The 14939-nt window shown below is 37.4% G+C and overlaps 1 protein-coding gene across 1 annotated transcript in view; it reads left to right on the top strand.

The window, feature by feature from the left end:
* LOC136264649 (uncharacterized) overlaps positions 1-14939 on the top strand; it is a 222858-nt gene that overhangs the window by 153111 nt on the left and 54808 nt on the right. The window contains exons 53-58 of the mRNA XM_066059426.1: positions 5149-5462; positions 5514-5618; positions 7112-7259; positions 7310-7414; positions 8085-8168; positions 10423-10568. Of these exons, the coding sequence (XP_065915498.1) occupies positions 5149-5462; positions 5514-5618; positions 7112-7259; positions 7310-7414; positions 8085-8168; positions 10423-10568 (902 nt within the window). The remainder of the gene's footprint in view (positions 1-5148; positions 5463-5513; positions 5619-7111; positions 7260-7309; positions 7415-8084; positions 8169-10422; positions 10569-14939) is intronic.

The raw sequence follows: 14939 nt of genomic DNA, 5'->3' as shown, positions 1-14939 counted from the left end.
ATAGAGAGGATGAGTTTGGATGAATAACGGGCAACTGAGGAAATCATAGGGCGGGCAGTAAGTTCTTCCTTAAATAGGGTAAAATAGGGTAGATGAATGAACATAGCATTTGCAAGTGATGATAGCAAACCGCTAAGACATGTCAAATTGCAGCAATTGATCACTAGCAACCAAAATGACAGACCAAGCTATGTCATGAACATTAACATTGGCATCAATTGATAATGCAGTACAGCTACATAACTAGCATCTAATTCACCCAAATTCCTCCAAATTTCCCCAGTTGCCCGAGCTTGCTGTACCCCACATAGAAAAATTATAATACTACTTATACAGTAATATTATTGTAGTTATAATAATCACACATCGCACAAGTATGCATGAAGTATATGACACATCCCGATGGTATATAGAAAATTACGACAATACCAAATGAGAATACAAGTGAGCCTGTATGTGTACCAATAGCGGTAAGCATCTTACTGAGCAACGTTTTTGCAGGACCAGCAGGGACTAATGCATGAGAACCTGTGAGTACCAAGGAGTGTGCAGGTATGGCATAAGTATAAAGGAGTGTGTACGTGTGACATGAATGCAATGTACACAGTAGGCCTGTCAATTGATTGTATGCAAGTGCCAACTACCTGTATGCAGCAACAAATGTATGCACATATTAGTGAGCATTAAGTGACTTCGCAAATGCTGATATGCATTTTTGCAAGCATGTAAGCAGAACATAAATGTAAAAGCCCATAAGCAGCAGCAACAGTTGTATTCCAAGTCTGAATACAGCCAAGTACTATACATACAGACATTGGTAAGCACGAGTAAACTTGCAATTAGAGCTAAAGAGGTTACTTATGTAGTATAAAGCCTGCAATGATTTTAGACATGTAGCAGTTTATATTGTATGCAGATGCTTTCAAGTTTAAAGTACAAGAGTACTCTTGTGCACGCAGACACTATGTACTAACGACGGAAAGTGCAACTGAGGATTGGAGGTATGTACCCCCAAAAACAAGCTGGTAAATGTTGATATGCGCACCCAGCCTCCTACCTGCATGCAGCCACCAATGAACATGCATACGTCCGAGTATGGAGCATACCTGCGAAAGCAACAGCCATTGAGCTATATAGGTATGCAACAGTTGGTGTATACTGGAGGTATTACAAGTTACATTAGCAACCGAATGAAATGTTTAATTGCATAAGAAGGTAGATAGGTTGCAGAGGTATGGAAAAGCTTGTAAAGGGGCCCTAGACAATGACACCTATCCTACTGTTAAACCAGGGAAAGGAAACCCTATAGTAAGGTGTTATTATATACATGGAGAAGGGATGTGCAACCTTGGTGTAAATATGCGCACCTCCTAACTGCCTGTAGCCACCAATGGACCTGCATATGCATGGACATGGAGCAAGCCTGCAGAGAGTAACACAACTGAAGTGCAGTGGTCACATATGCATGTTCAACGACAGAAAGTTACTGCAATGTAACTAACCATTGGCAATTTCACGTACGCAAAGGTGGAAATGGAATACCCCAAGCACGTCTAAGAGCTGCCATGCTTAAGGAGATAATAGTATTACTAAAGAAAGAAAAACACTTTTGACTGTAGAGATGTATACAAATACCCACTAGGTACATAATTAATAGCATAGAGTGGGGGAAGAGGAGGGGGTTGGTGTAGAAGGGGTTGGAGAGTGGTTACACATTAGTGGTAGGTCAATCATGGAAGTATAATGATGTCAGTAGCAGTGGCAGTAATGATAATGCATGAGCTAGTAAGATTAGAGTGGGATTAGACAGCTGAGGTGGTCACTAAATAGTGTAGCAGTCGCATAAGCATGGTATTACATGAAAGCAACAGTTAGGACATGCCTGTCTGCAGAAGCAGTGATAACTCGCAAGGCTATAGTGAAGAGCATGCATGCTTTGGCAGTAATACTAGCAATGAAACAGTAGAAGTAAATTACTTGCGGCAGAGTTGTAGTTTAATAGTAATGACAACAGTAATAGCAGACATGCAGGAGCCATAAAATTCATGCAGCAGCGCTTTGGTATATCATGAGGTTACATATCATGCAGCAGCGCTTTGGTATATCATGAGGTTACATATCATGCAGCAGCAAGAGCATCGCACAGTACTCCACTAGACTCTGCACTCTCAGCAGATCATGCAATAGTGGCACCCTTAAGCTCAAAGCAGTGATTACATTTACGTGGCCGCGCTAATGTTTCACTAAGTGGCGATAATTTATTTTTTATATTTTATTTTTTATTTATTTATTTTTGTGCTGGGGCCATGATATACATGCAGCGATAGTAACGTTCATGCAGCAGCCACAAATGGAATTGGGCAACTGAGGGGATCAGGTTGGGATCACTAGATGCCGTAGTAGCCATACTTGGGCAGTATTGCATATCGACCAATTGATGTCTGGAATATATACGCTTTAACAGAAGCAGTAATAATCAGGGCAATAGCAGTAGCAACAATAATATTCATGCAGCAGCAGCAGTAATAGCATTCTTGCAGCAGCGATAACATTCACGCAGCAGCACTCTCAGTGCAGTAGCAGCATCAATAGCAATATTCATGCAGCAGCACCCTCAGTGCAATAGCAGCAGCAATAGCAATACCCATGCAGCACATGCAGCACCCTCAGTGCAATAGCACCAGCAGCAATACTCATGCAGCACATGTAGCACCCTCAGTGCAATAGCAGCAGCAGCAATACTCATGCAGCACATGCAGCACCCTCAGTGCAACAGCAGCAGCAATACTTATGCAGCACCCTCAGTGCAATAGCAGCAGCAGCAATACTGCACTTACTTGATTAAACACCGCCCTTTAATAGTCGCAGCATTTGAGTGGTCCCACAATCGATTATGAAAATAATGGCTTAAACATCGTTCACGAGAAGTGAGTGGTAGTCGAGTTTGAATGGCCGCCACATTGATTTTTTGGAACTAAGGTAATAAACGCCATTGCATTTAATCAAGTAAATACAGTATTCATGCAGGAGCATCCTCAGTGCATTGGCAGCAGCAATAGCAATATTCATGCAGCAGTACCCTCAGTACAATAGTAGCAGCAATAGTAATATCCATGCAGCAGCACCCTCAGTGCAATCGTAGCAGCAATAACATTCATGCAGCAGTACTCTCTTAAGTGAATCATGCAACATACTTTGCATAGCGTAAAAGCACAATAGCCTCATATACTTGCAACAGCTCGCGAGCGACCAGCCATCAAACATACAAAGTTGTAAGCCTTATGTATAGCATGCTACCGGAGAAAGCTTGTCCAGTAAATACTTGCCCATTGGTTGTGGTCCCATCCTCATCCCTCAGCTGCCACCAAACTATATGGAGGAGTGTACAAACACAGTGTAATTAGAATGCGTAGGTTTTTTTTGTTTTTTTTGGTTTTTTTTTGCCGGTACTACATTTATACGGCAGTATTCTCAGCCAATTATGCGACAGCAGCATATCATGCAGCAGTACTCTCATTATGTAACAGCAGCATATCATGCAGCGGTACTCTCATTATGCAACAGCAGTATATCATGCAGCGACACTCTCATTATGTAACAACAGCATATCATGCAGCAGTACTCTCAGGTAAACATGTAACAGCAGCATATCATACAGTGCAGCACTCTCAATCATGCAATGGTAGCATATCATGCAGCAGCATTCTCAGTGCGATAGCATTAAGCCATTACGAGTTTCTGATTTTCCTTTTGCCAGCGATATATGCTTGATAACGCCATCTGTGACCCTTAGCCGTAACCTAGCCAGTGCCTATATGTATCCAGCATAAGTAGTGCCTAGTGTCAGTGACCTAATCGAAGCTGAATAGTAGGAGCACTAACAGCTGGCAAATCATTGACGCAACACATTATTATTAAAGCACAATAACATTCATGCGGCATCATCATGCAGCAGTGCCTTATGCGATAGCAGCATGCAGCACTAGCACTTAACTAAGGCATGAGCAACAGTAGTGGCATACATAGCATATAAAATAAACACAGCAAGACCTCATGCAAATCAAGGCACACGTTAGCTGTGCATATATAAACATGCTAATGGTGAAAGCTTATTACACCCTGATAACAGCCAAACAACTCAAACAAACAAGCGTAACAGCTGACAACACTTGAACAGAGGTCTATGACAAACTTGAACAGACAAGCCCGGAAGCTAACGACACAATGTTAAATGACAAGCTTGAACGCTAACAAGACTAAGCCAGAACAGCAATTCATCGCAGCGTCACTTTAATTATGCTAAACTTCTTATAGAACATGCGTGAGAACTCGGCTAGTATCCTTCGATAGCCGTTCGTCTTATTGCAATGGTGCGATCAGTTCCGTTCAATTTAGTGTGCCGCATGCAACACGTGTCACACAAGGAACGAGCTCACCGGTTATAATGAACTTCCAGCGATGACGACCTTATTTCTTGTTTACCATCTCGATCGATTTCATAGGCTGGAAGGACTGCTACGAAGAACATCTGGCCATGGTAACTCGGCTCATACACAACTCGTGCAAGTGGCACATTTTTTGTTCACCAACCACTGTCCCCGGTACACAACGTGACACTAGTGGTCTTGTTTCACCTACTAGAACTTTTCTTTAACTAGGCCATTCACCTTTCAAGAACGTGGCATGTCACGTGACCGTAAACCTGTTAAACCAGTTTGTTGATTACACAATACTTGAAACCATCTCAACATTACTTCACATGCTTAGATCATAGCGCACCCTTATGCTATAGTGTGCACTTAGGTCACAGAAATTATGTGCAAGTTCTTATAGTGCTATATCACAATATCTGCAGCATGCATGTTAACTTCAATTTATTGTGATACAATAAATTACATCTAGCCCAGGAAGGATACGGTTATTCCAAAAATGGGACCCCTATGTGTGTATCCATCATGTCATGATATGAATTGCACAAAACAGTTTGTGGCAAAGCTAGATTCAATTCCTCATGTGATGTATAATGCAATGCCACCATAAGTAATGGTTAACAGATTCTACAGCACACTTACATCATCAGTATATTCCATATCTCTTTGTGTGTCTGTGTATATCTGTGTAATGTGTATATAATTTATAATTGTACAGAGTACCAAGGAGGATTATGAGCATGATGCTAATAATATTATTGATCTTTTAAAAGCTACCAATTCAGATCTCAGTGTTGTAATTGATAGTCTTGAAAATTGTGACAAAGTCACCTTGCTACACTGGGTACTGGAGGCACTTAACATTTTACATACTTCAAATCAAGATAGCTATCATGACCAAAGTAGTGATGATTCAGTGATAAGTGATGGAGCTACACTAGTCATTTCTTTGCTAGCTCAATGGTTGGTAAGATATCTGTGTAAAAGACTGATGCAACTGATGATTACTGAAGTTGTTGTATTAAACAGAAAGTATGTATTGTGATACTGTTTTGCATACTTTAGTTTGTTTGTTTTTTACAGGAACATTCCAACAGTATATTTAGAAAGTTACTTAAATTTTCAAGTGCACTTCAGTTTAAAGGACTTAATTACAAAGAAAGTTACTTTAATGGACGATAATAAAAAGTAAGCGCCTTTTATTTTGTATGTATTAAGTTTTTTCTCCTTACTCTTTTACTAAACTACCATAAAAGTTGTACGTACATATAATCTGATCATCAAAAATTTGGTATTTATAAAGTGGAAAGTCTAAGTATCAACTGTGTTGTAAATTTGAGTGTGTTGTGGATTGGTGTGTGGATAGATTAAGCATTGCGGAAGTCCTATAGTGATTTAATAGAAAATTTAAACCAGTATGCTTTGTTTAATGCCAAAGTATGGAAATTTCCCACAGAGCTATTATTATCCATGCAAAAACAGCCAAGCTGTATAAAAAGGGTGTAGCTTTCAAAAAGCTTGGGAGTAAAAAGTTGTGAAATGAAAGGTGGCAGCCATGAAATGGCTACAATGATGTCAATGATAATAATTTTTAATAATGGATTTGTGCATTATTAAAATTTATTATCACCAACACCATTGCAGCCATTTTATAGCTGCCACCTTTGATTTATAATATATATTTTTTTGCCCTAGCTTTTTTAAGGCTGTACCCTTTTTATCTCCCTCACCACCAAATTTGTAGAGGCTCCAATCTACTGCTTCTAAACTACTGTAATTTACACACCATACCATATAATCCTATAAAACTATATATCAAATTACTCGCTATAGAACAAGGAATTCGATTATCGAGTTGCTGTTTACACAAAAGCAACCACTAATCCATTGTATGCAAAAATCAATCTAAGTAAAACCAAGCGTGAAATTTTGCACCTTTACTGGCTAGCATTGTTTATAATAATGCAATAAACATCACTAACTTGTTTACAGTTGATGTCTAAGTCTAAATCACTGAACACTGGTGATGATCTTTATGTGTCTATAGCTTGCTTGATTTTCAAAATTAGAACAGTTTTTAATGTTAAATGGAAAGCATGGCACTATTCTCTCCTTTCTTCAAACATACTGGGAATATGTTAAAGTAGCTTTGCTTAAAGTTTCTTTTCAATTTATCACCTTAGTTGAGGCATAATTGTCTGGGATGAAACCATGCGCTACATACTAAGGAGTATATACTCACTCAGGCAGTAGAAGGGTTGGATTGTATGGTTCACTTATATCTATACACTGCAAAAGCATATTTAAAATTCTATAATTTGTAGTTAATAATAGTTATTAAATCTTGTTGAAGATTACCTTTTTATAAATGCATGCCGTCCCATTATTAAACAAGAAAGCTCACTCACTACTTGACATGCAAATTAACTACAAAAAGTAAGAATTTAATTTACATATTGTATAATGAGCTTAAAATTTTGAAATCTTTGATAGCCTTGTAGTAGCACCTTCGCTTTGCTCAGGGTCACGACATAGGGCCTTCGGGTTGTTAAATTATGTATACCCCGAAGTCTAACTATTACGTAAAAATTGTACACATAATAACCATTACATTGCATTGCTGTTTGTTCTTTAAACAACACTTTAATTTTGTCATTTAGTAATAAAATTATTTTCTGTAGTGGAAAGGTTGCAACTAAATGGATATGTTATACTCGATCTGCTTCAATAATCCATCAGTTACCTGCACGGTATCCTTCATCTATACCATCACTGTCAGATAACAACAATAAAGACTCACTGTTGATTAAAAGTGTTATATACGGAAAAGTACAATTTGTTGTATTTTTATATGTGAAGTTTAAATGATGTTATTTTAGGTGGAAGATGTAATGTTATGCAATTTTTCAAGTATTTCATCGCACACAACTTTTAAAGTGTTGTTGAATTCTTTTAAGGGTTCAGATAAACAAGTGTTTATATTGGTAAGTTATGTGTATACAGTATACTCCCTACAAAAACAGCTTGGCTGTAAAACATGCCTCATCTTTGAAAGTAAAAGCAACTGGCAAATTAAGAAGGGCTGATATCTGGAGCAGTCAGGAATGAAAGTACATGATAGGGTAATTCACAGGTACTGGTATCATACAGTAGACTACAGCAAGGACTATAAAGCTTTGGTCTTTTCAAATATCCATGAATATACAACAAATTCACAGCATTGGATCAAGCCCAATAGTGCATTCAAAGTGACACGAATGGCTTTCAAGTAGTTTCTATGAAATATTAGTTTGCACTGGGTATTAATTATTTCTTTACTGTTTGACATCAAATACATGACTTTGATATCACAATACTATGTGAATAAAGTAGGAGCACAAGTATAGCTGCAGATGACCTCCCTATTCAGTTTAATGTCTTTTACTCAAAAATTTGTAACTTTTCGATGTATTTGTCTGTATTATTACAAAGTATTACTCCCACTTTCTTCAGCTAGCTTTTTCATTGTTTTATATTCAACTCATTTATCAGAATTACTCCAATGATATTTTATAGTAAAAAAGGAAGATGTTTTACATTTAAACCAATTGAATATATAGTACATTCAGAATTTACCCTGTTTTATATACTTAACTACTGTTTTTTGTATTTCAGATCTTAAACATGCAAGATACAAGTAAAAATGTTGTTAATCACATAAGAATTATGATTGAAGAAATAGAGGCTGAAAACAGCAATGTAATAATTATGTATATGTACTTTAATTAAGTGTCTGTTTTGTGTTGTATTTTTGTGTTGTTTCATTATTGATTGTAACCAATTGAGTGCTCACCATTAGCACAACAGTAAGATTGTTTATATATTACAACTAAGTGCCTAACTTCAACTGATTTAATAAAAATTTACTTGTGAACTAATTATCAATTAACAGTTATTTCCAACTCACTGTGTATATTTGGTAATTGTACTTGTTATGTCTGTTGTTGGTTGGTTACTACATGTACGAATACCTAATGTGCAAACATTGTGTTATTCTTGCTATAAAGTCTTAAATGTGTAACTTTATTGTACCTTAAATGAATGGGATACATGATTTTTATGGAAATATTATTAGGAAACCGAACATGTGCCTAGTATGTACACAAAATGAATTTTGGAACTGTAGATGTGATCCATTTTTAATTCCTGTAGCTGTATTAGGGTTTCAGATGCACAGATCAGGAGTTACTTAATATTTTGGTTTCTTTAAACTTAGGAAATTGTGTGTATGAGTATATGTGTACATATTTGTTCAGACCCACATAAATAATCATTCTAAGCTACAATGATTTCATGCCATAAATGAATACCGTCTACCTAAGCAAGAGTTTGCAAATAGTGACTATTTTTATTATGAACTCTTGACTTAAGTAATCTTTGTTTTTGTTATGCTTTCTTAAAGAATGTGTGGGATAATATTGAGTTACAGTGGAACCTCTCTTACAGTTTGGGACGCAAAATTTTAGGCCTGTATTTGCTATAATATGAGGGTTTCCTTTCAGAGATAAAGATACATATACTGTATTTGGAACCAGACCAAAATCTTTGTCCTTGTTATGAAAGTTTTTAAACCAGGTGTGTTCCTACAGCTGGTGTGCAGCTGGCTGTGAGTGTGCACCTGGTTTCCTGAAATAATTTTTATAAAAGTCTGTCTATCTATGTACCTATCTTTAGTTGTGCACTCCCACATATGCAAACCATTAATTGGTAAAAGCACCCAGTATGTGAGGAATAAAAGTCAAATGAAGCCTGTATTACACTTCTGCACAGGTAAGATTTGTTGCTGCCACTTTAAAATACAGGTGTAACAGCTCCATATTGGTTTTGTGAATAACCTTTCCATTTGGTTTTACAGGTATTTGACAACTGAAAACGTTGTAGCAGGCCTCATAGGCTATCAGGAATAATGTATCCCTTCGAATTGAAAGAAGGCATGCCCCGTACTTACATAAACAATAATTATAAGTAGCCTTTGAGGCTTTCTTCATGGAATTTGTGGGAAAATGCACAATAGACAAACTATAAAACAGTTGAGAAGGTACTTCTGTGTGTATTATGTTGTTTAGAGCAGTTTGTTCCAATAGCACTTCCTTAGCAGTGCACAGCAACAAATTTTGAAATATTCATGAATTATGAGATTAAATGATAATTCAAAAATCTATTAGCTAAAATAATTAATAGTATAGTTTATTCGTTGTAATTATTACCAGCTAGCTATATGGCACCTGGTTTGTAGAGGTAGCACAGCATCAACTTGTTTCTAATGTGTCCTTAAGCTTGTTAGTAGAAGTTCCATTGTATTTAGGTGCTGTATGAATGTTACAGAATATCATTGTCTTCTAGCACTTGAATTGTGAGCAGGTGTGTCCTGGGTAGGCATAACAGCTTTTCCATTGTGTGTGTCTTAGTTGGCATGTGTTCTAAGCGTGTGTGTGTGTGTGTGTGTGTGTGTGTGTGTGTGTGTGTGTGTGTGTGTGTGTGTGTGTGTGTGTGTGTGTGTGTGTGTGTGTGTGTGTGTGTGTGTGTGTGTGTGTGTGTAAAACTGAAAGGACTCTGTAAGCAATAAGATTTGTGAATATTTATGTCTAGCACTACCAAACCTATAGATTAAAAAAATCTATAGTGTGACCTAGGTGTTACTAAGATTCATTCTTCATACATTTACATGTATGTAAGGTGTACTATGTTACATCCTCTTGTGTATAAAGTACTGTGTATATTAATACTACATCCCAAGTTGCTTAGCATTTGTTTGTTATGCATGTAGTGATATAGACGTCCACGCTTTTATTCACACTGTGGTTATAACCTGACATGCATCATACTCATTGTTTGAGTCTTTGATAAATTAAAATTATTACATAAGTGTGAGTCATTACATAAGTGTGAGTCACTTAGTGTGATGTGCTAGCTAGTTAAGTATGTATATTAATTTTCTTTGTTATTAATACAGAAACTGTTTATTCTTCTGCTACATTTTCCACCAATAAAACTCTACAATTCCAATCCTTGCTACCCATCATTATTTTCACGTGGCTGGGATTTTTTCTACCTGGATACAATAGAACAAGCCAAGAATTCATTTCTTGTGGATATAAAGTATGTATGTACATGTGCATGTTTGCTGTTGCATGCAAAGTTAACAAAGACACTCCTCAGCTGAGTTTTGATATAACTAACAACTCTATCAAAATTTCGATTAAAGTAAAGCACACCCTATAGTTAGCCAGTTGTGTCGGATATGACCAAAATTGTATATTTTATTTAAGTTTGTATTAGTTACTTGACACAGCAACATTAATACAGTGTAGTAGCACCTACTTTATATACCATGCAAAAACAGCCAAGTTGTATAAAAGGGTGTGGCCTTCATAATGAATTTATTATCATCAACATCATTGCTGCCATTTCATTATTGCCACCTTAGATTTCACAACTTTTTTACCCAGGCCTTTTGAGGTCACACCCTTTTTATACAGTTTGGCTGTTTTTGCATGGATTTCACTTCTTTTTGTATTTTAAATGTATACACCAAAGCCAACCTAAACTTAATTTGAGGTTTGCTTTTTTTACACAAATCATTGTTCTCATCTACAGATGCAATGACAATGATATAAGACAAACTAGTGCCCAACCAATACAGAAAATTATCTACTGATCCAATACCAAAGCCAAAGGATCTATGTTAATACTGATAACTGCTCTATAATTTTGTGCTTGTTTACGTATATATAGTAGAGCGGCTAAACAAAAAAAAATTAAATCTTTCACTTTTTCATAAAAGCACTAAACTTGGTAAAACATTTGCTCAATTCATACTATTCGTATTAGATACAGTGCCACCAATCATATAATGCTCATAGAACCTGACAAGTAAAATCAATAGAATTGTATTTGGAAGCCATAAAGTACTCAATAGTAAATATACTGAAACTTTGCATCTGCATAGACAAGCAAGGGATTGTCATATCCAAAGCTGATTAAGGGAAGTGTCCATTCAGGTCATTAGCTTGCCATGTTAAGAAGCATGGAGGGTCATGATATATGAAGCCATTAATATGCAACATACTATTTCTATTGGGTCATACCTGTACTTTTAACACTGAAATATTGGCTCCATTAGAAGTGTTTAAAAGCAGTTTATTTTACCACATTTTGACTGATTGAACCTGTAAAATTGAAACACATTCATGCCATTTAAACAAAATTGAAGATTTTGAATGCACTTGTATTGTTTCTTGACCAGCTAGAATGGGCTTACAAGTATAAGAAAAAATTAGGCATAGTAGGACTTATTATTGTTTTACAGTATTTTGACATTACGTACTACTCCAATCCAGCTTGTTTCAGTACTTTTTATTGCAGCACTATACACTGTCCCTACTCTAATTTCAAATTCCTAATTTTTTCTTATATGTGAAGTTTTTTTGCAAGTTCATGACCACAAAATAGCCTACTTTTCATAAAACCAGTCACAATACTTTAAGAGTTAATCACAGCACTATTATACTAGATTATGACTCATACAATAACAACTGATCAGTGGGCATGGCTCTACATAAGCCTGCAGACAATAATGGACATGGATTCATGCATACCTACAGACTGATGAATGGAGTGGCTACCATATGTCTACAGACAGTAATTTATGTAAGTGGGCGTGGCTCATGGAAGAAGCAGGGATATGCTATGACGTGTAGTAACACGTCCACATTTAATTTAGCACATGTCTACAGACAGTGATTTACGTAAGTAGACAAAAGAAGCGGAGCTACGCTATGACGTGTAGTAACACGTCCACATTTAGTTTAGCAAGTGGGGTCAGACCTGAATAATTTGTAAAGCGGGTCCTGAATGACCCGACTCGGTTTAACATTGTTACTAAATAAACTATATTTATTGACTTACACATTGCTATATAGTTCACCGCGAGTTGCTCACTGATCAAGACACACGGTAGTGTGTCGTGCGGCCCAAGAAGCCGGCGCGTAACACCCGTGAGTATATTGACAGGAAGAAAGAAAACGCAATTTTCTCACCTCCGTAGCTCTGTGCTTCCTTGATGAAACAAGACGATTTTTGCTGTGGACATGCCCTCCAACTGCAGCACTCCACATTCCAAATTTGAGCGAAATCGCTTTGCGCGTTCCAGAGATATGCGACTTCAAAAATTGGCTCAGTTTCTTCATTTTTTTTTTCTTCTTATTTTTCTTTTTCTTGTCGCACACTTACAAAAACTGCTATAAAACTCGAACACCATATCCGATTGCCTTGAAATTTGGCACACAGAAGGGGGATATAAAGGCGCATCTCGGTACCAACTTTGGCTGGAATACGATAAACAGGCAAAGAGTTATGAGCGATTATTCACGAAAAATAACACCAATATGTTGTCACGCCTACAGGGTAAACCGCGTATGGTGAAAATCGGTGGGTGAATAGGTTAACTATTGAACCTCAAACCTTTTGTGGTTTGAAAGAAATCGAGCTAAAAAACAGGAAGATACAACGAAAAAACCAACAGTGTGTAACAATTACGCAATCAAGATTAGCACATACCATTAGGGAGAGGAAGTTTCCATAACACGGAGTTAGGATATTAATGTATACTACTGTACTCTAAATGATGCACATTTTCAGTAGCATTACACAGTCAGGCAGTTAACTCATTGGAGTGATCTGAGTGATTGGAGTGATCTGAGTGATTGGAGTGATCTGAGTGATTGGAGTGATCTGAGTGATTGGAGTGATCTGAGTGGAGTGATTGGAGTGATCTGCGTGATTGGAGTGATCTGTGATTGGAGTGATCTGAGTGATTGGAGTGATCGGAGTGATCTGAGTGATCGGAGTGATCTGAGTGATCACTCCAATCACTCAGATTACTCAGATCACTCCAATCACTCAGATCACTCCAATCACTCAGATCACTCCAATCACTCAGATCACTCCAATCACTCAGATCACTCCAATCACTCAGATCACTCCAATCACTCAGATCACTCCAATCACTCAGATCACTCCAATCACTCAGATCACTCCAATCACTCAGATCACTCCAATCACTCAGATCACTCCAATCACTCGGATCATTCCAATGAGTTAACTGCCTGACTGTGTAATGCTACTGAAAATGTGCATCATTTAGAGTACAGTAGTATACATTAATATTAGCCTAACTCCGTGTTATGGAAACTTCCTCTCCCTAATGGTATGTATTAGATGTAGATTAGCTAACAAAAAAACGACTGCTTGCCACGCCTACCAGATAAACCGCTTGGGGTAATGCTTTAAAAATCGTTGTACAGATGGAGTAATCATCTTAGAAAGGCTCATCAATGGTGTAGAAGAATCAGACTTAAAGCCACGGAGTTATAACACGAAATCCAACTTGGTGCAGCAAGTGCGAGATCGAGATACTCTAATAGAGCAGTCATCCTAATAGAGCAGTCACCCTGAAGAGAATTCAAGAGATCAGCTAGAAACAAGAAACCTGTATAGAGATCAGCTACACACAAGTCACCCTGTAGAGAGATCAGCTAGAAGAAGTTACCTTGTAGGGAGTTCATGCAACTATGGAAAGAGATAGTTCAGCTAGAAAAAATCACCTTGTAGAGTTCAGCTACAAAGAAACCACCATGTAGAGAGTTCAGCTACAAACAAATCACCCTGTGGAGAGATCAATAGAAGAAGTTACCTTGCAGAGAGTTCAGCTACAAAGAAACCATCATGTAGAGAGTTCAGCTACAAACAAATCTCCCTGTAGAGAGATCAGCTAGAAGAAGTTACCTTGTAGAGAGTTCAGCTTCAAACAAATCACCCTGTAGAAAGATCAGCTAGAAGAGGTCACCTTGTAGAGAGTTCAGTTACAAAGAAACCACCATGTAGAGAGCTCAGCTACAAACTAGTGACTATGTAGAGACATCAGCTAGGAACGTTACCTTGTAGAGAGTTCAGCTACAAAGAAACCATCATTTAGAGAGTTCAGCTTCAAACAAATCACCTGTAGAGAGTTCAGCTACAAATAAATCTCCCTGTAGAGACATCAGCTAGAAGAAGTTACCTTGTAGATCGTTCAGCTACAAAGAAACCATTCTGTTTAGAGCTCAGCTGCAAACAAATCACCTGTACAGAATTCAGCTACAAACAAATCACCCTGTAGAGAGGTCAGCTAGAAGAAATTACTTTGTACATAGTTCAGCTACAAAGAAACCACCAAGTAGAGAGTTCAGCTGCAAAGAAATCACCCTGTATAAAATTCTGCCACAAACAAATTGCCCTGTAGAAAGATCAGTTAGAAGAAGTTACCTTTTAGAGAGTTAAGCTACAAAGAAACCATTCTGTAAAGAGCTCAGCTGCAAACAAATCACCTGTACAGAATTCAGCTACAAACAAATCACCCTGTAGAGAGATCAGCTAGAAGAAGTTACCTTGTAGATCGTTCAGCTACAAACAAATCACCCTGTAGAGAGA

This window comes from Dysidea avara, chromosome 8 (genome assembly GCF_963678975.1).
Source record: "Dysidea avara chromosome 8, odDysAvar1.4, whole genome shotgun sequence".
NCBI lineage: Eukaryota > Metazoa > Porifera > Demospongiae > Dictyoceratida > Dysideidae > Dysidea > Dysidea avara.
This window is presented reverse-complemented; position numbering and strand designations above follow the sequence as displayed.